General features: G+C 35.1%; 1 protein-coding gene across 1 annotated transcript; it reads right to left on the reverse strand.

The window, feature by feature from the left end:
- Positions 1 to 1,463: 1,463 nt before the first annotated feature.
- LOC120075163 (phospholipase D delta-like) lies at positions 1,464 to 7,726 on the reverse strand. The gene is made up of 10 exons (XM_039028345.2): positions 6,466 to 7,726; positions 5,595 to 5,711; positions 4,357 to 4,551; positions 3,958 to 4,239; positions 3,802 to 3,870; positions 3,500 to 3,647; positions 3,002 to 3,150; positions 2,628 to 2,795; positions 2,162 to 2,362; positions 1,464 to 2,069 (listed from the first exon to the last, which is right to left on the reverse strand). The coding sequence occupies exons 1-10, from the start codon at positions 7,381 to 7,383 to the stop codon at positions 1,776 to 1,778; spliced, it is 2,541 nt and encodes an 846-aa protein (XP_038884273.1). The 5' UTR covers positions 7,384 to 7,726; the 3' UTR covers positions 1,464 to 1,775.
- Between the last annotated feature and the right edge of the window lie 14,396 nt (positions 7,727 to 22,122).

Consider the following 22,122-nt stretch of genomic DNA (forward strand, 5'->3'; position numbering starts at 1 on the left):
ACATGTGTTTATGATAGATTTCCAATTATAGCACCACAAATCCAGTTACAAACTCCAGATCATCGTCCACGGTATTATTTCATTTATATATTTATTTCATTATCATTTTATGTAAGAATATAAATTAATTGTATTTTTTATAATTTTAGATGGAGTGATGTATTAGCTGCCTCTGAACAGTCAGTGAATATGTTGCTAGTGTACTGAAAAATATTTGACAAACTAATCCATAATCAGGTAACAAATATATATATATATAAATGAATATTTAAAACATTTTGGATGTACACTTATCTTTTTTTTTTTTTTTAATCAAATTATTTGGACGCCATACACAACAGATTTGGTCATCTCTACCTAATTACTGTCGTGATGGTGAAACATCTAGTTGACCGTTAGCCATCTTATATGCTTCCATATAGTAGAGTAACATCATCTAGATAGTGTTGAGACAGTCGGTCTGCGACAAACAATACCTTCGTTGTCCTATATACTCTTAGCACTACACCATATTGATTTGAGAGGTAAACTGGCATCGAATCCACACGGAATATATTCTTACTAGCATGGACGACATGATCGTTGTGCACAAAGAGAATTAACAAATGGGTCAACTGTATCAGATGACTACTTTTTCGGGTACAATTCAATCACGAGACGATTTATCTTGACGGCACTTACTATTACTGCATGGTAAGAGATTTAAAATCAGACATTTTCTATATATATGATATGAATATTGTTTAATATTTATTTTTTTCATTGTACAGAATAATTTTATGTACAACAATATTCAGTCCAACACAACTTACCCCAAACATTGGTCAACATAGAAGGTATTATTCAACAAACAAGACGACGTATTCATCGTAAATGACAACAGAACCTAATTTAGAGGGACACGAAGACAACCCCATGAGGAGTAAGGGCCAGAGGGTCGTTTTTAAATTTCATGTAAACTTTCATTTTCAAATTGTAAATTAAAAAACTAATTGTAAATCTTCTTTAATATCATGACATTTTTTTTTTAATATGAATGCAAAATAATTATATTTTTAATTGTAAATTAAATATATAATTATGTTTAATAATGAAGGAATTTGTGGACCCGTTCCTAAAGTTTTAATATTGTTGTACATCTCCAATTAAAAAATAATAATTAGTCAAACTATTTAAAAAAAAAGCGTGGACTGAGACCACAATTATGACAACCGTGGACCCGGTCCACGTGTTTCCATGTGACCGGTCAACTAAGTCAGTTGACGTGGTACTGACTGAATTAAACGGTAATCGTGTACCCCGTACACGATTTTGCCACATGGCAATTACCCCGTACACCATTTCACTACCCTACTTTTGTCAAAAGTTTCAAGATCCACCTATTTTTAAAAATACTTTCTCATATACCCTATTTTTGTCAATAGTTTGAAAAAATATTATATTTTTTAACAAAACCCCAAACAGACCCTAAAAAGAGTATAGCTTAAAATAAATAAAATTAGATACATTTTCCCCCAAGGTTATGAAGGAATGAACGTAGGGATACCTTTGAATACAATTAAACAAATCAGGGAAGTGAATAATTGACCCTTTGATGGTTATAAACAATGTTAATAACAAAGAGAAGTTATGAGAATTGGTTGAAGAATTTACTAGGGCTTTGTTTCTGCTCCATCCTTGAACAAATACGCCTCTCTTTCCCATGCTTGAAAGTGAAGAGAATTGAACTCAAAATAGAAGTCAAATTGATAAGAAGCCACGAGAAGAGTAAAAGCTTATGTAGTAAGAGCATCAGGGAGGTTAGATCGAGCTCCAAGGACCTTACCACCAAAGTCAGGGAAGGTCTCGTGTCCAGTTAACGGACCTATCTTCCCACTTTTGCTGACCTCGATCGGGTACTTAAGGAGGTGCCCTTGCAATGGCGTATATTCTGTTGCTGTGTATTTCTTCCAGTTATCTTCAGCTATCTTGTTGACTGCGTTCACACAAGTCAAACTTTCTGGCTCCTTGAAGCAATCGTCTATGTTTCCCAAATGTTCAGCCCAGAGCGACATTCTATAGCCATAAATCTGTGACATAGACATCAATTTAGTTAAATGTCATTCGAAATACTTGGGATGGTCTTTATCCATTGAATTTTCAGACAGAGTTGTGAGCAAACCTGGCCTCGTGGATGTTGTTTCTTCTTACCCCATGTGTAAGTGGGTTGATATGCACCCATGGCAATCTCAGTGTCCCTTGAACCAGCCATTGATCTTTGATTTATATTTGCTGACCCTACTATTACATACTCATCGTCAACAATCATTCCTTTCGCATGCACATATATCATGAATCTACGGAACTTTTGCGAGTCTGAAACCTGAAAATTGAGAATTATATGTTCTCAGGACACAATAAACTAGTTTGCAGTGACTGTAGAACTAAAATTTATATTCCCTGCAGCATGGCACGCCAATTAGGCCGAGGCTAGACCATTTGACCATTTATGAAATCAGAGAAGCATTTGTTTAATATGCCAACTCGACATGTTTGGTTAACTTAGCCAGCATAGAAATGAATGAGTTTCTAAGTTCATCTCTATGTACTCATATGAAAAACACAGAAGTTTCAGAACACGTGATTACCATGTCTTCGCTCTTGGAACAATGACCAGAGGAACATGTTAAGTCCTCGTGTGGTTCCCTATTGCCAAGACAGTAAAAGTTTAAGTAGTCTGAGGGATGAGCGTTCTCAAGATTCTTGTATTTCAACTCTCGTCCAATGACTTCATACATCATTTGGATTGTCTGACCCTGGAAATATGACAGTAATTTCAAATTTAAGGAGGTCAAACCAGCTTGTTGAAGTTTACTTTTTATACTAGATGAGCAAACTCGAGGCAACCAAAAATTCAACAGCATGAAGGTGTCCTCAAAATTCACAAATCTATTCGCTTCTTACAAAAGGGTACGACTATTGCAAGATTATAATACAAAACAATGACATCTAACCTCATTACCTGCCAAAACAGGATTTCTTGCACAGAAACAGAAGTGGGAGCCCCTTCAGGCCACATTGGTATCACAATGTAGACAGCAAACCTCTCATTGGCTCTTATCTTACTAGCAATCTTCAACGCCAACTCCATAGGAATAAGATTATCAGCACCTGCATCCCAGATAATTTAATGAAAAGGAAAAAGGAAAAAAGTTATTTAGACCCCTTGAAAATCAATGCAAACTCTGTCAGAAAGAGTTTCATCGAGTAAGAAAAATAATTCAACAAATAATTATGTCACTTAACTACCAAGTTTTTGCTCATTAACATTTTATTCTCTTATATACTTCTGCATATCCATGTTCGAAAGAAAGTGTTTCTGACGATCATAAAAATAAAAGATCGCACACACTAGTTTTAAAATCCACTATGCGTCAAAGTGTCAAAAGTATCAATGTATATGTCAGACTAAGACACGTTACCCAAACTAAAGTATATGCTTTATTGGTGGTAGTAAAACCTGCTTCTTTGTACGAAGGCCAGGCAAACGATGATCCAAGAAAATACTGATTCTCAATGTATATGAAGTGTTGGGCAGATCTTATTGCTTGAATATATGCTGTTTGAATACTCTTGTCAATAACCAAATTTTTTGCACAAACCAGATTCTGCAAAGAGAGAACATCACGATTAATAACCAAAACGAAAATATACAGCACAAACAATTTAGACATAATTCAGAAGTAAAGGCAGTCGAGTACTCTAGAGCAATCAATGTGAAAAATACATTTGTTAATTTACTCAAACAAGAAAACAGCAGACCTGCAACTCAGCTTGAAAAACATCTTTGGGAAATCCTTTCAAAGATCCTGAATCTATGGATCGGAAAACCTATCAAATGAAGAATTGTTCACCCGGTCATTATTATTAAAATCCAGAAGTTGCATAAGATCCACGTCAGAATTTACAATCATCAACCTGAACATGCCAATGGTCAGGATCATTTTCCTTGGAAACCCATAACATAGGATCATCATTGGGGACTGACTGAGATGGACTAAGTATCCAAGATATGCGTTCCAACTTTATTAAAGCATCTTCATGCCAATGTGATACTCTTTTGAACCGCTGACCTAATTCAGACCATTTTGTGGCTTTCCGCCATCGTTGTTCAAAGTTAGTAAGCACATCATATGCCGCAGGCCCTTCAATTTTGCAATGTAAATCATGCCATGGCTGCCGAGGACCCTTAGTACCTCCCTGTCAGATGATTTACAAGAGAAATTAGTTAAGTCTGCAAGAGCATCAATTACTTTTCGTAGGTTGCACAACTTGAGGACTAAACTAACAAATGCTCTAATTACAGCAGGCACTCACAGAAAAAGTTGGATTATGATAATCATTATCAAATACAGTGTCAAGATCTTTTAGCAACCGATGCTCGGGAGTATCGTAACGGCCATCACAAAGGTCAAGTCCTCCAATAAAAGAACTTATCTTCCGGTAATTTCCAGATGCTTGTGTATCCACAATCACGCACTTCTGGTGATGGGTGAAAAGCGTTCCAACAACCTGAAGAATGAGATAAAGAAGTTCAGTGCATTGCTCATAATAATGTACATCATCTCCAGAAACTTTTCCCCCATAAAATTTCAAAGATCCAAGTCAATAGAGAAGAGATTTACCCCCCACCCCCCAAAAGAATAATAATAATAATTAAATAAATAATAGTGGACAGAAGAAAGTCCACCAGTTATAATGACTAGATTTCAAATTGAGGCAGGAAATGTATAGAGAAGGGATATGGCATGGGGAAGGCAAAAAAGATCAGTGTGTCCCACTCCCATCATCCAATCCACCCCACCCCTGAGTTGATAACATAACAAAGTCAAAGCGGTAAAAAGTAGGAGGGGATATGGCATGGAGGGAGGAGAAAAATCGATGAATTCACAAGGTAAGGATTAAAACTACTTCAGGGATCCCCCACCTCCCTGAAATGATCCAACCCACACCCAAGTCAACCTAAGTTCACAAGAAAGCATGGCAACCCTTCTCTATCGAAAATGCACTCAATAGGTTGATATAAAACTACTCGATATTCCAAGGCAAGTGAAAATACATAACTCATAAATGGTGTTTTCATCATTATATAATGCCTCCTGAAAGATCTACAAATTGTGTCACCAAGCTCTTATGACGATTCTCTTTCTTCAGTGAGATAGAAAAGCTTACTTTCTCAGCCAGACATTGCACGAAAGGAGAAACTAGGTTAAGTATGAGCATACCACAAAGTCCTCACTATTGTGATGTGACCCAAGAGTACATTCCTCAAAGCAGTAAGTTAAAACAAATAATCAAAATCTGCATCAGATATTTATTTTATCAACCTTCCAAATAAATCCATTAAGAGGGGTATTACTAAAATTTTAAATCTAAATGGTGCAACTGGCAAGAGGGAGAGTGAACTACAACTAATGAATCATTTTCCTCAAGAAATTCAATGATTTTTACATTAAACAAAGTGAGACTACCATAGGACAACAATTTAATATGATTCAAAGCGGGGGGAAATTGGTGAAGACCAACATGTAACTGAACCATGGTATAAAGCGTGCCTGTTGCTTAAAAATGCTAAGCTTACTGCTGGCATATCGGGGTGACAGCACACATGACACAGAAGAGTGCTTGAAAAACTTCCGGGTCTCCTCATCATGAGTTTGCATCACTCCTGTCTGCAATTAAAATTCAAATTTAAAAACCATCAGAACAACCATCTTACAAGGCATTAACATGGTATGATGATGTCAAATAATCCACAAAAGGGAAATACAAGAAACTAGAAGACGCTGAGCTTCTTCACATATGACTGATATTCGTCCTTTACCACCAAGGAATTTCTTCATGGATTATTTTTCCTTTGTTGTTAAAGAACACAGCTGTTATTCATCTTTAGTTCTACATAAAAGATTCATATTAGCTACCATCAGCATTAGCCACAAACTCTTTATCGGGATCCCTGATAGTAAGGAATGTGCTAACCGAGACATCAGTTAATACCTGAAACATTAGAACTGCATGCACAACTTCTAGGACTAAAATTAATAACATGAATCTCGTTTTTTACTGTCCAATAAATGTTACAAGGGAACATGATTGGAATTTGTGACTAGTGTCTTACTTATAAACTGGCAAATTTGAGAAATTTCACAAGCCAGATGCCATACAGAGCACAAACCCACCTAAAATGTACTGGTCTCGCCCAGTTTTCCGTTGCATTCTCAAAAAAACATACGCATGCACGCACACCTAAGTTCCATAATTGCATCTCATGCGTAGCCCAGATTGACTTGGAGATGATACTAACTACGCTCATACATAACAGAGAAAACAGAAGGATGGCATCTCGCAAAGCAGAGTTCCTTCATTTTGAACAATGCCACCAAAATAAGAGGAAAAAAAAAGGCATGGATTTAATAGAACGCGCACCGTATTAATGAAGAATTTGCTGTGGGAAGTCTTGTCATCCCAAACCAATAACAAGACTCGCACCCCTTCTTGTGACTTGTACTTGAGCAACTCTCCCAAGTTCAAATTCCCACCATTAGGCAACGGCTTTGAAGGCTCTCTCACCAGCTTCACCTTATGATATATGGACCAACCGGCGATGTATACTAAATGGTGAGCCTCCAAAATTGCATGGCATATATCCTCCCAGCAATTCTCATGCTGATACAATCCATTTTCCAATTCAATCTTCTCCAACATGGAATCAGGAATGTGTGCGTCCTGATAAAGCGTTATTGAACCCCCATGCCGTATCGGAAAATAGCAATTCCGAACGCCAAAATGTTCGGGATCGGCCGCAATGCCATAACGGTACAGAGGATTGTCCTCGCACTTTGTGAATTTCATTTCCAAACGCACAGCCGAATCCGGCTTCGGCGGTTTCCCAAATGAACCGATAATCGGAAACCAATCATCTATGGTTTCGCCAGAAAGAACTCTGCGCGCAGGGACTGTTGCAATACCAATCAAATCCGCACCAAACACATCGTTATCCTTGACATGAAACTCCACCTGCGAGACCGGATGAGCAAGAGGGATTTTGAAGTGCTCATTCCAGATAGGGTTCTGCGAGTTCGAAATAACTCGTGTCCGAGCAACCGTCGCTCCAGCAAGACAGACGGTGACGTAAGGATCACTAGTAATAATCTTCCGGTGGTGCTGGTGATCCTCCTTATCCTTCTTCTTGGAAAACGGTTTCTGACAAGAACTAAAAACAGTAAAAAACCGCCTAATACGTTCCGATAGCAAATCCATATTAGGCAAACGGCGCGCCTCAATGATCTTCAAATCGAGGTCGCCGTGAACGTACACCAACGGCTCCGTATCATGACCGTTCATTATTGCCGAACAAAAACTAAACACCAATCCCAGAAACGAAAAAAAAATGAAGATGAATCAACCAAAATGCAAATGAAGAAATTCAGCAATCGTAGAGAGCGAATTGAGTTAATATAATCGGAAATCAAAAAATGGAGGGCGTTGAGAGGATATTGAGAATACAAGCCGTTGGCTAACACCGGAGAAACACGATGGCGTAAAGCGGAATGGGGGAGGCGGCGTGTGTTAAGAGGCAGAGACGGCGGTCCTCCGGTGGTCTCCGACACAGCCAACGGCAAAGGGCGGAGCAGAGAAAAACGAGGGAAAAAATGATTATAGAAAAACGGGGAAGGAGTTGGGGGTTTGAAGGTGAAAACTTTAGGGGCGTCGATTTTGAAATGCTATTTAAAGATCCGACACGTGGCTCGAATCCGATCTGAATCAAACTGCCTATTTTGTTTCTGAAATCTTATTATTTAATTGGTTTAATATTTTTTTAAAATTAAAAATCATTCTTGTCTCGTTATTTTAGTTTTATTTACTCACAGTTAATGTTATCGAAATTATTTAAATAGTATTAACAATATCATGTATAAAATATGTTTTTAAAATGTATAATAAATAAATGAGGGAAATTATTTTAAATGACAAAGTTGCTTAAAATATTTAAGTAATATAACAAAATTTCAGATACTTATAAATAAGTGTATATCAATGTCACTTATGGATAATGCTAGAAGTTTATCAACATATATCATTGTCTATCATTTATCGATTACGAAATTTTGATATATTTTATAAATATTTTTATTCATTTTTCTATATTTGAAAAAATCCAAAGAACAATCTAGTTAAATTTAAGATTTATTAAAAATATGAAGATTAGATTTGGATATTTAAAATTATGGTAATTATTTTAAATGGTAAAACTATTAAAAACATTTTCAATGTTTACCGTAATAGACTATTATAGACTTCTATCACTAAGTTATAGATTATAGTAGTCTATCACAGTCTATCATGATCAGTCACGTCTTGTTATATTTATAAATAAGTTGATTCATTTTTTTTATTTGAAAATAACCTTTAAAATTACACCGACTAAATTGAAAAAGCACATTATCAAATTGATTTTTTATTTTTTATTTTTTCCTTCCTCTTTTTCCACTCTCTTCACCGGCCTATTTGAAATATGGCTAAATAGTTTCAAATATATAGGTTTCATTGGAAAAAGGAAAGTTTTGTTGAGCTACATATTTATATACGTTCACATGTTTATTAAATTCTTCAATTTTAATTAGTTTTAGACTTTTAGTAGGTACGTGTATAATTATAGAACACAATAATAATAATAATAATAAATAAAAGAGAGTTTGATAAATGTAATTGAAATAAATGCATTAGTTTTAAATTGATAGCATGGCTTCGTGTTAATATGGGCATGTATTTAAACCACATAGACAATAAGAGTATTTGGTAATTCTATTTTTTTTTTTTTTAATTAAAGAGTACTATAATGATAACCAAAATGATTTTTCAAAGACTAAAATAGTAATTATGAAAACTGGTGAAAAAATAATTGTTTTTTTCTTTAATTTAAGGATTAAAATAGTTATTTTGAATGTTTAGACTAAAATGTAAATTTATGATCAAAGTAGGATTTTTTTTTAAAAAAAAAAAATACCAAAATAAAATTTTGCTCTTTATATACCTTGATTTTAGTCTACATCTTGTGGTTTGAAATTTTCAATAATCCAAATTTACTCTCTATATTTTCAATAAAACTTTAATTTAATAATTAGATTTTTCATAAATTTTAAACATAATTTATAAAAGTCATTTTTTAAAAAAAATTGATTAAGTAATATTAATAATATTTTTTGAAAGAAAATAACCTTGAAAAATATATTTCTAAAATTAAAAAAAAATGCTTGTACAAATTAATTTGTTTTGAAAATATTAATAATAAACTAACCATATATTTGGATTAACTTTTCAAATATTTAATTTTAAAAATAAATCATTTAAAAAAAAGTGTATTACTTGAAATAACTTTTAAAACATTTTCAAAATTTATTTTAGAATTTAAATAAAAATGATCTTTTTAAAAATTACTTTATTCTCTAGTCAATCCAAACACCCCATAATTATATGTACTAAATCTACGACGGGTTAATAATACAATTCTAAAGATAAGTATTTAAAATAAATAGAATAGAAAGAAATTTAGAGGGGTTGAAAATGATATTTTAACTAACAAAATAATTGAAAAGGGTTCACGATCTACTATTAAAACAAACTATTTTGTAAAAATAAATAAGTATCAATTTACACTTTTGAATTTTGGACTGTATCAATTTAAACACTAAACTAATAATTACATCAATTTAAATCATAAATTTTCATAAATGTATCAACTTAAATCTCAAATTAATAATTATATCAATTTAAATCATCTATTATATTTTACTTAAATAAAGTTATGAAAGTTTAGGATTTAAATTAATATGTTTATGAACTCCAAGTTGATACAATTTCGAGGTTTAAATTGATACTACTAATCTTGTTTAAATTAATACAACAATTAATCATCAAAATTTATAAGTATACATTGATAGTTGCAAAATAATAATAATAATAATAGGAAGAATTTGCGGGTAAGATAAAGTGACAGACGGTTTGGAACGTGGGCCACGTATACTGTGGGATGGAAGTTTCTGACACACGCTTAAAATAAGTGGTAAAATAATTATAAAAAAAAAAAAAAAACAAAGGGTGTCATGAATTTCGATCTTCGTTCTTAACTTCAGCGACATCACACCCATAACTATCCCCTTCATATTCCACATTAAAAATTGTTATGTTATATAATATTATTTTATATTTTAATTAAATAGGTGTCCTTGATAACATGAGTATAACTCAATTGACAAACATTATCAATCTTGAAGGTAGAGATTTAATCCTTACCTCACATGTTATCCAAAAAAAAAAAAAAATTATATAGATCTTGTTTGATAAATCATTTAAGCCATATGTAATAATTATTTGGGTCTCTATTGGTAATCATTTCATTTTTCATTTTTAGTTTTTTAAAATTAAGCTTATTTTCTCTCTCTTTTTTTTTTTTTTTTTTTACAATAATTTGCATATTTGTTAAGTATAATAGTTGAATTCTTAACCAAATTTCAAAAACAAAAACAAGTTTTTAATAATTACTTTTTTTAGTTTTTAAATTTTAGTTTAGTTTTCTAAACCATTGGTAATAACTAGATAACAAAAAAGAAATTTAGAGGTAGAAGTAGTGTCTATAGTCTTAATTTTCAAAAACCAAAAACAAAAAACGAAATTAGTTTTTAGTTTTTGAAAATTAAGATCATAAACACTACATCCACCTATTGATTTCTTTGTATCGTTGTCTAAATTTTAGAAGTGTTTTCAATTTTCAAACCAAGGAATATTTTTTAAAATAACGTTATTTTAATAATTATTAACAAAAATAGAGCTGAACTGAAATTATTGACAAAAATGGGGTAGTGTAATCGTGGATCTTGTACACGATTAGCCCTAAATCGTGGATAAGGTCCACGACTTTCTTCACACCACGTGAATCTGCCACATCTAGTAGTGACAACACTCATAAACTGCCACGTCTACAAGCATGCAGCATTGTCTAGTAATCATGGACAGGGTCCACGACTACCCTAAATCGTGTACAGGTCGAACACTCTGGTACATCTTATGTTTCTCCCACCGCTGTCTAATTTCGAGCGTATTGGTACGTACTCGTGGGGTGGGGCCTATCTTGTATGGCTTTATAGAGAACTTTGTCAAGCTATAATACACAAGCGTTGGAAATAGCGGAGCCTTGATACTGCTACAAGTATAGACTTATGAAAGATTTAAAATTATAGCACCATAAGTCCAGTTACAGGTCCCAAATCATCGTCCACTCAATGTTAGGTATTATTTTATTTATATATTTATTTTGTTATCTTTTTATATAATAAAATAAATTAATTGTATATTTTTTAATTTTAGATGGAGTGGTGTATTAGCTGTCTTTGAACAGTCGGCAAATAAGTTGCTAATATACTGAAAAATATTTGATCGACTCATGCACAATCAAGTAACAAATAATATACAAATAAATATTATAAACTTTTTAGGTGTCAATTTTTTTTTTTTCAGATTAATTGGATGTCATATGTCACGGTCATACTTGCCCAAGGCGTGTTGCCCATGGTCGCATGTCCGCCTCCACCTCTTTTTACCATGCTTCCATCCTATGTATTTTATTTTGCTAGTTAGTTTACTTTCTATGTACTTTTCTTAGTGTATGACTGCTCGTCCATTTCCATATACATGGGTGGTAGATGTTTTTTTGTTCAGAATGCACTATGTAGACGTATGACTAGTTGTCTTATCTTCACATCTGAGAGTTGAATGTTATAAAGCGTTGTTGACCCTTTTATTGCTTTCTAGCTATACGACTAATCTTCATTGCGCAATCATGCTATCAAACATTTGCAAAAACGTTTTTCTTTCAACCCGTTTTCTAAAATATTTTCTCAAGAACGGGGGTAGAGGTTGCGATACTCATTATGCCATCGACTATTCGAATTTGGATCAGTTAACTTGTTCGAGGGCGAATAAAAGTGCCACACAATTTCCTTGAGACTTTTACGATAGTGCGATTGTGACAATTGGCATTAGAGTCAAGTTGGCTAAGTTGAGAAGATGTGATAATGTCTATTACAGAGCAGTTGGACAAGTCCCATGTTGACCGATTGATCGAGATAGAAGAGTAAATGCTCTATCTAATAGAAGTCTTTAATCAAGTTCGATTCCTAGAAACTCGATTACAAGAAATCTCTTACAAGGCTAATGGAATCGACAAGGTGGCTGGTCACTTGAACGGGATGTTCATCAAGGAATTGTTAACAAGGGTTGAGACCTTAGAAGCAAAAGCTATGAGAATTGGTAATTTCAAGCGTGGGGATGGCTCGTCTGCCTATGTTGCCCTTATGGAAGAGCATGTCAAAGAACTAGACAGCTCACAGAAAGCGAAAATTCAGATGGAGTTATCCAAAGACTTTCGAGCCACTCTCAATGTTGTCCAGGTAGAGATTGTGGACATCAGTGCAAGAGTTAACCTCACCATGAGAGCGGTGAGAAACCAAGCCCCAGCTGAGGGTGCAGTTCAATAGAGCAAAAGTACTTGAGCCTAAGACCTTCTGTAGGGCTCGTGATGCGAAAGTGCTAGAAAATTTTATCTCTGATATGGAGTGGGATTTCAAAGCTACGAACACAACTACTGAAGAGTCAAAGATCACTTTGGCGACGATGCATCTAGCAGAGGATGCCAAGTTATGGTGAAGGTCCCGTTTCATGGACATCCGAGAGGGTCGATGCACCATGTGAGAGAAACTAAAACAGGAATTGTGTTCTTAGTTCTTTCCCGAAAATGTTGAAATTTTGGCAAGACGTAAGCTATGAGAATTGAAACATACTGACACTATTAGGGACTATGTGAAATAATTTTTCAGGCTGATGTTGGACATACAAGATATGTCCGAAAAAGAAAAAGTTTTCTATTTTGTCGAAGGTCTGAAATTGTGGGCGAAAACAAAATTATATGAACAAAGAATACATGATCTCCTAGTCGCGTACACAGCGACTAAACGATTGTTCGACTTAACTGATGAATCTCAAGAGATGCGGAAACATTCGAGATCCCCAACTAGAGGGAATAAGAGCAACTGCTCAAGCCCATCGAGAAATAGTGAGGGAGATAGAGACACTACTGGGGATGGTAAACCACTTCAACATAAGACTAGAAATACATGGTGGGGACCAAATCAACAGAATTTTTATTGCTCTCTATCCTGTTATATATGCAAGGGGTAGCACAAGGCAAGCAAATGTCTGAAACGAGCAGCCTTTAACGTCTTTCAAGCCTCATTAGCCTCAAACTCGAAAGGAAAAGTTGTTCATATAGAGAACGATAATATACAAGAAGAGGAAGATGAAACCCCACGAGTTGGGGCCAGATTCTTAGCTGCCCTCCAGAAGAAAATGAGAGAAATAAAGGAACCCCAAAAGGACGGATTGATGTACATAGATGCTTGGGTCAACCATAAATCGGCCAAGAGTACCAAAATTGACTCTAGAGCCATCCATAACTTTATGTCTGAAACAGAAGTCAGATGGTTGAATCTTCGTTGGAAAGGAGGCGTAAGGAAAATGAAAGCAGTGAACTCTGCGACCATGCCTATTACAGGAATGGTAAAGTGAACATACGTAAAATTGGGGGATTGGAGTGACCCTATCGATTTCGTGATAGTTAAGATGGATGACTTTGACATGGTATTGGGGATGGAATTCTTAACTCGAGCACAAGATAATACTGATACCCCTCGCTAAATGCTTAGTGATCACAGGGTCTATGTCATTGTTGTGCATGCCAGGAAATAGCCAAATGTGATAAAGATGATCTCAACCCTCCAATTGGAGAAGGAGCTTATCCACGAGTCAGTTGAAACCATGGAAGGGAAAGCCCCTCAAGACATTCTTCGTGTCTTGGAAAAGTATCACATTGTCGAGTCGGACAACTAAAACAAGTCTCTGCCTCCAAAAAGGAGGAAAATGAAGCTAAGATGCCGAGAGTTCCTACCAGGGGCAGTTCGGGTAAGATTACGCCAAGAACATTTCGATTGCAAGACCAAAGAGAATGACACACTGTGAGGAGCTATGAAGAACCGGTGGAAATCATCGAAAAGGTTGGGAAAGCCTCTTATTGGGTGCAATTACCATTGTAGATGGAAATTCATCCTATCATCCACATAAGTAATTGAAGCCTTATCACCTCGACCATGTTGATGAGCAATGTAGTGTTAGGGTTGATGCCCTAAATCTCGTAGGGTCCTATAATTTTAATTGATTGTACAAATATTTTATTTATTTATGTAATACAATATTTAATATATTATGTTAAAATTAGTTGTATTAACCACAAACCAATAAACCAACATCCAAGGTTATCTTGTAGCTTAAACATATATGTAGAGACATATGAGTGGATCATGTTTAAGTGATAACCTAAATGGTTTGTAGTAGATGGATACAAAAACGTTACAATTGTTGAAAAGATTTTTGTATCCCTTTCTTTTTCTCTGTAAAGGTTATCTTGTAGCTTAAACATATATCTAGAGTATGACCCACTTTATAGATGTTACAATTGTTGTAAAGTGCTACAAATGATCTGATCCTAATCATTCACGTAGAGGCATGTGAGGGGGATATTCTATACAAAGAAGTTTGTATAAGATTGGACCACGAAATGTTTAGTCTTATTATATAATGTCGTTCATAATAGAGACTTAAATTTCACCAGGATGACCATAGGTAACATGACCTGAATCCTAAATGAGTTGTGAACTCTTGCCTGTGAAGGTGGTCTTTTGATTTGTATGGGTGGGAGTCGCCAGATCGCGGACTCAACAAGCCTCCATTTTGGGGATTCGTCTAATCGAGGAGTTGGGAACACAACTACACAAGAAGGAATCCACTCTTTCCCCAATGTTGTAAATAGATAAATTGCTCTCTTAAAAGCTGATTCTAGGGTTTGAACAATGTGACGTCACATCCTCTCCTGGCCTAAGAGGTGTTTGGTCATAGTTGAACTATGTGAATTTGATTCATATAATTAAATTTAATATAAATGGGATTTATATTAAATATCGTTATTGAGAGAATTAACTATAGGTTATATTGTATTGGATACAATATTAAACTATAGTTTATATGTTATATTTGATATAACATATAGTTTAATATATATTATATGATAAAGTTGTTATCATATAAATATATATTAAATTTTTTTGTTAAAATTAATTTTTTTTAATTTTTTTAATTTTTTTAAAAGAACATTTTTTGGGAGGGAGTTGTAACTCCCTCCCCCTCTTTCTCTCAAAGAATTGGGTGGTTGTTGATCTTCATCATTTTTCTTTGTTTTTCACAGAGGCCTTTACAGAGAAAAAGAAAGGGATATAAAAACGTTATGTACTATTTTCCCAATCTCCTCCTCTCTACTCTCTGAATCTCCCACTTCCAAAATAGCCAGAGCACACACAAACTCCTGGATTCTCACCTAGATAATACAGAGTTTTCTTTGTGGTGGTGTTCTTCAGTTCAAGGGAATCTATTAAAGATCATTCTTCAAAGATATGGGTTATGAACCCTATTTTAATTTTCTATAATTCTTTTTCTAGCATGCTGTAAGTTTCTATTTTAGATGCATAATGTATGTTACTATAAAATTCTACATTCTGGAAAATTTTAGAGAATTGGGACGATCTGCTTTTGCTCGATGACCCTTAATTGGATCCTTTAATTGGTATCAGAGCCAGGTTGATGACCCAATTTTTCCAAAATTTCGAAATTGTTTTTACAGTTTATGTTGGGATTTAACAATCTGTCAATTTATTCATGTGATGTTGTTTTGATGGTTGTTTTTGAAATTGTTGGATAATTTCTGGATTGATACTATGTTTAATTACTTTGTATTTACTTTTGGTATGTAAAGGCCCATGTTTTTTTGGCATAATTTCACTATTGAATCTGTATTAATCGTCATTGAGTCGATCGTGATGTTCCTGCCCGAATTCTGGAGAAAACGAGACAAAAAATGATGGAGTTTCGAACCTATTCGAAACTGTACAGTGGATGATTGTACAGTAGTGTCGTGACGCTATGTCCTGTCATCATGACGCTGCAATGTAGCAAACAAAGGAAAACTTCGTAGTGTTGTGACGCTATGTCCTATCATCATGATGCTGCAATGTGGCAAACGAAGGAAAACTTTGTAGTGTCGTGACGCTAGGGCACGGCGTCGCGATGCTCCGAGATGGTGTTTTCACGCGTTTCAGCTCCAGTTCACGCGTGGTTCGTAGTCTGCTAGTCCAGTTCGGTTCGTGGGTTCTCCGGTTCTAGCAGTTTGGGTTCATCTAGACCGGTTTCTAGTCTGGTTCGAGCGGTTCAAAGCCCGATTCACTTATTTTTGAATTGGTTGACACTTATTCTTGTAACAATTAGATTCTTTGGTTAATTAAATTAATATATATAAGAGTTATATTAATTTAATTAATTTGTTTAGTGTCCAATCGAGGTCCAATAATCTTTTTATTTATTAATTATGCATTTGATGTATGATTTTTATTTATATTTATATGGCATATCGTATGTCATATAGTATACAATCCCACCATAGGTTATTCATTAATTTCATGCATCATATTACAAATGTTATAATTTTAGATGCATGATTTAATTTTATAGCATGCTCATGTATCATATAATATAAATGTTATAATATGTGCATGCATGAATTAATAGCATATTCATACATCATTTATATTATAATTGTTATAATATATAGTTCAATGTATGTATGGATGTATGCTATGGTTTGTTTCATTAACTATTTATATAAATGTCATATATGTTAGTAATGAAATAAAATTGCATGATGTATGACACTACCTTAGATAATTTATAAATGTTATAATTTACTAAAGCATGTCAAAGCATGTAATGTATGGTTTTAATTTATTTCTTTTGTTTATAATTGTTATAATAAAATGAAATTAGAAATTAAAAGCAATAATTCAGAGTTGCATGCAAACCTTAGGCTAAAATCATCTTTTAAAATTGTTTTAAAACATGATTTAAATAGACCTAAGATCATATTTCTAATGAGATTAGAAATTTAAGTTTAATCTTTTTATCGGTTTAATATGTTTAAATTGATTCATAATAAAAGATTAACTTTGTTACAAATGTATCTATAAGGGACTTTTTGTCTAATGCTAGTTTTGTCTAGGCTAGGGTATTTAAGCTGATGGAAACGTAACACCCCTACCTGTGAACTTACCTAGAAAGGTGAATTAGATAGATTTGTTATAAGCATGCAAGTTTGATTAAAGTTTGTTAAAGAGTTTAATAGACCTTATTCAAAATTGTTTAACTATTCAAAGACAAGTATTGTTTTTGGGCAAATTAAACTTTCACTTAGTTAAAAATCAGTAGCCGATTTTTTCTAAGTTAATTAACCCTAAGTAAAACGCTCAGTGAGAGGAAAATAGGGTACATGATACTTCATTTTATCATCTTCACATTTCTCCCTTAAAGTTCACACCGTGAAATCTATACACGACCTCGAGGCACCTTAAATGTCCCCTACGGATGGCATTTGTATAGATCAATATCAAGATGAATAGAGAGAGTGTTTATAGTAAGATGGAGCAGGATGTTTGACAACATATCCCTCGGTCTCTCATTAGTTTGAAGTAAAGTTTCATGCATGGCTTTGTGGCACTGAGTGTCCCCTATAGGATGACATTTTTGCATGATGCTTTATTCAAACTCCAGCAACGATTAGGGTTACTTTACTTTCATGTCTCAATCAATTTTTCCCTATGGTTGGCTCATTGGGGCGAAACTCTAGGACCTAAAATGGAGGGTTACACTTACAAGATTTGTTAAGTGAGTTTAACAAATTATGGACCGGACAATGGTGGCTGATAGTTATAGTAACAAAGAGTTGTTCTGTCTATTTGTTGAGATTATCTTATTTCAGTGAAGGGGCACATGATCATCCTACGGTGACTTTTGTCCTGTCTTACTGAAACATCATTGCAAATAGATGTTACTTAGGTACATTAAACTATTTTGCTAAAAAATTGATTGGTTGTCTTGATGGTTAATGCAAATAGACTAATTATAAATAATTTGTATGGTTTCAACAATATTTTCAATATGACTTCCGCTACACTAAATTTACTCGCTGCTAACAAATTAACAGGCAAAAACTACACTTCTTGAAAAAAATATGATCAACACATCCTTATCATCGATGACCTTTATTTTGTCCTCATGGAGGATTGTTCTCCTATTCTAGCTCTCAGTGCTGCTCAAAAAGTTCGGGAAGCATACGAGCAATGGATACGGGCAAACGAGAAGGCCCGAGCATAGATCTTGACAATCCTTTTCGAATTCTTGGCCAAGAAGCATTAGCCCATACTAATGGCTCTTGAGATTATAGAGTCCTTGAGGAGAATATTCAGAAAACCGTCCGCACAGCTCAGCCACGACGCTCTCAAACACATCTTCAATGCCCTTATGCAAGAAGGGGTATTTGTTTGAGAACATGTTCTCAACATGATGGTCCACTTCAACATGGCAGAGATGAATGGGTCTGTATTGATGAAGCCAGTCAGGTTACCTTCATTCTGGAATTTTTATCTGAAAGTTTCCTATAGTTTCGTAGCAGTGCTATCATGAACAAGATTGACTACAACCTGACCACCTTGTTCAATGAGCTACAGACCTTCCAGTCCTTGATGAAAACCAAAGAAGAGAAGGGTGAAGCAAATTTTGCTTCATCCTCTAAGAAGTTTGATGACATGCAGAAATGCATGTCATCTTAGACCTTTTATTTAGAATCATGAGGGTTGTTAAGCAGAATATGCAGCAATTATGTTAGGAATTCATGAGAAAATGAGTTTGCGGCGTTCAACATTTAGAATCTCAGCTAACCCATTATTATGCATTATTCTGCATTCAATTGTCTATTTTTGTAGCTAACGCAGGAAGTGGACGCAAACACGGAAGCTGGGCTACCGCATAGATGACCGCATGCGGAGAAACTCTCCATCGCAAAGGTGAACGCATACGATCAATGCATGGGTATTACGGTAATCAACCGCATGCATCCATCGCATAGGAGTTGTGATCGTCAAGCGATTGCATTCATCGTGTAGAAGTTACGGTAATTAAGCGAATGCGGTCACTGCACGATTGTGGCTACACAATAACCATAATAGTGGGATGAATGCAAGGTTGGTGGAATGAAGGTATCAACACATATCTCGGGAAATCCAAAAGATGATGTTGACATTTCACCTACCATGCCGTTAGTAATAGAGATTCAGAAAAGGACCAACACACCACGAATGTCAAAATCAGAGCAGGTTCATTAATGCTGTCGGCGATCAAGCTCTATAAATAGAAGCCGCTGAGTAGAATTTCAATTCATTCAAGTTCCGGCCTTTGGGCAGATCCTTGTGATCTAGACAAGCACGTTGGAAGAAAGCTTGAGAGTTCTTCATCTCTTTCATCCATTCCGAGTGACAACTGAAGCCTTCGCTGGAGTTAGATCTCGAGAAAGTCAACTCCATCGTCCTTCCATGACACCACCGGCAGCCTTGACACACATCTGCTGGAAGTAAGACATTGCTTCCAGCTGGTCCTTCCCTTTTCTCTTCTTTTCCTATATTGTATTGTATTACATTTTGGATTAAGAAATTAATACATTGTGTGTTCAATGCATTTCTATGTTTCCTTCGATTCCATCTTCATCTTTCTTTACTCAGCATCCTTAACTTTCATTGCATTAATGAGATTGCTAGAGTATCACATACTTAGTCATGCAGATTAGAGATATGAAGCATGTAGCAAACTACCGAGAGGTATGCGTTGCGTGAGTGTGTGAGAAAACCTTATTTGCTTGGTGTGAAGCTATAGCAACGCCTGTCTATAGACGAACATAATGCTTGTCTATGAGTAAAGTCAGCAACAACTAATTTCCCGAGAGAGTAAGTGGCTGGTCGCATCAAGCAATGTAAGCTATTGTTCACTAGAGATAGGAATAATCTTGAATCAGCCAAGTGTATGCGGTTACCTTGTCTTATGAGCGCATCATTCATCATTTAGGCATACTTGGAAGAGTAGTCTAAAACCCAAATCTAAGACTCGAGAGAGCGAACTGGAACGCATAAGCAAGAATGGGGAACCTAGGAATAAGCTTTGTTTGCTATTACACAGCATATGCACCCTACGGAGAGGATATTGCATGCGTCCAAAAAAGTAGGATATGGTGGCGATATGCGGTCATCTCGACATTTCACACACACACCGCATACATCCTAGATTTAGGCACAAGTGTGTGTAGCATGATTGCATAGCTTGCGTTGGCTGAGGTTGCCCTTACGGTCACTCTTAAGGGTTGCGATGAAGACATCTTCACATTTTATCTATTTTTCATCCATTTACTTCACGTCAATAGTTGTCGTGTCTCTACCTCTCATTGTACTTCTCATTGCGTTGTCTGTTAGATATGAGTAGGAGTAGTTGTAGCATAAAACCCCATCATTCTTTTATTCAACCGCCACAAACACATTACGGCATAGCATTTAGTTACAAGTCCCTGAGTTCGACCTCAGATCACCCGATAAACTTGCGTTTGCATTATACTTAGCGTGAGCGTAAGAAAACTTGTGACAGGAATGCATGGTCATCGCATACATTCGTTAACGCATAGTATCACTTCAATGCATGACCACCAACGCATGAGAATCAACACATACCTTAAGACATGCATCGCATATTGCGTTTACTTAATTTTAGTCATCAAGTCTTTGACGGCTAATTTTTCGTCACCAAAGTTCCATAGAGGTTCGACCTCTGGGACAAAGTTTGTGCCTTTTTCTTTCGATACCAAAAAGTGGAAGAAGAATAAAGGTGGAAAAGGGAATGCAACCCACCAGCTGCTACCCAAAAAGGCAAGAAAACCAAGGTTGCAAAGGGAATCTATTTCCATTGCAACCAGGAGAGACATTGAAAGAGGAACTGTCCCAAAGACTTGGCAGAAAAGAAGAAGGCCAAGCAAGGTGAATATGATTTGCTTGTTTTGGAAACCTGTTTGGTGGAGAATGATGATTCAGCCTGGATAATTTATTTGGATGCCACTAACCACGTTTGTTCTTCATTTTAGGAAATTAGTTTCTGGTGTCAACTGAAAGCTGGGGAGATGACGATGCAGGTTGGAACTGGCCACGTTGTCTCAGCTGTGGCAGTAAGAGGTCTCCAATTACCTTTACATAATAGATATATTTTGTTAGAAAATGTATATGTAGTTCTTGGTTTGAAAAGGAACCTAATTTCTGTAAAGTGTTTACTTGAACAATCATATTGTATAAACTTCTTTGTAAATAAAGTGTTTATTTCTAAGAATGGTGTCAGTATTTATTCAACTGAACTGGAAAATAATTTATATGTACTAAGACCGTTAGCAACTAAATCCCTCCATAACACTTAAATATTTAAAACTGTGGTAACTCAACATAAAAGACTTAAAATTTCTCTTAAAGAAAATGTCCAACTTTGGCACCTGAGATTATGGCACATAAATCTCAATAGGATTGAGAGGTTGGTGAAGAATGGACTTCTAAGCGAGTTAAACGAAAATTCTTTACTTATGTGTGAGTCATGCCTTGAATGCAAAATGACTAAAAGACCTTTTACTGGAAAAGGTCATAAGGCCAAAGAATCCTTAGAGCTAGTTCAAACCTTTGTGGTCCGATAAATGTAAAAGAAAGAGGTGGGTTTGAATATTTCATCATCTTTACTGATGATTATTCAAGATATGGGTATGTTTATTTAATGCAACATAAGTCTAAATCCTTTGAAAAGTTCAAAGTGTTCAAGGAAGAAGTTGAAAATGCATTAAATAAAATAATTAAGACACTTTGATCTGATCGAGGTGGAGAGTTTTTGGATCTAACATTCAAGAACTATTTAATAGAATATGGAATTGTATCTTAACTCTCAACACTTGACACACCTCAATAAAATGGTGTATCAGAAAGGAGAAATCGAAACCTGTTGGACATGGTTCGGTCTATTATGAGTTACGCT

The sequence above is a fragment of the Benincasa hispida genome, chromosome 4 (genome assembly GCF_027475165.1).
Source record: "Benincasa hispida cultivar pf3 chromosome 4, pf3_genome.v1.1, whole genome shotgun sequence".
Classification (NCBI taxonomy): domain Eukaryota; kingdom Viridiplantae; phylum Streptophyta; class Magnoliopsida; order Cucurbitales; family Cucurbitaceae; genus Benincasa; species Benincasa hispida.

Bases quoted from the DNA above. Each gene is read 5' to 3' on its own strand.
- LOC120075163 (XM_039028345.2), bottom strand. From the start codon at position 7,383: ATGAACGGTCATGATACGGAGCCGTTGGTGTACGTTCACGGCGACCTC. The intron at 5,712-6,465 runs GTGCGCGTTCTA...TTTTAATTGCAG, and splicing joins GCAAATTCTTCATTAATACG to ACAGGAGTGATGCAAACTCA. The intron at 4,240-4,356 runs GTGAGTGCCTGC...ATCATCTGACAG, and splicing joins ATCATAATCCAACTTTTTCT to GGAGGTACTAAGGGTCCTCG.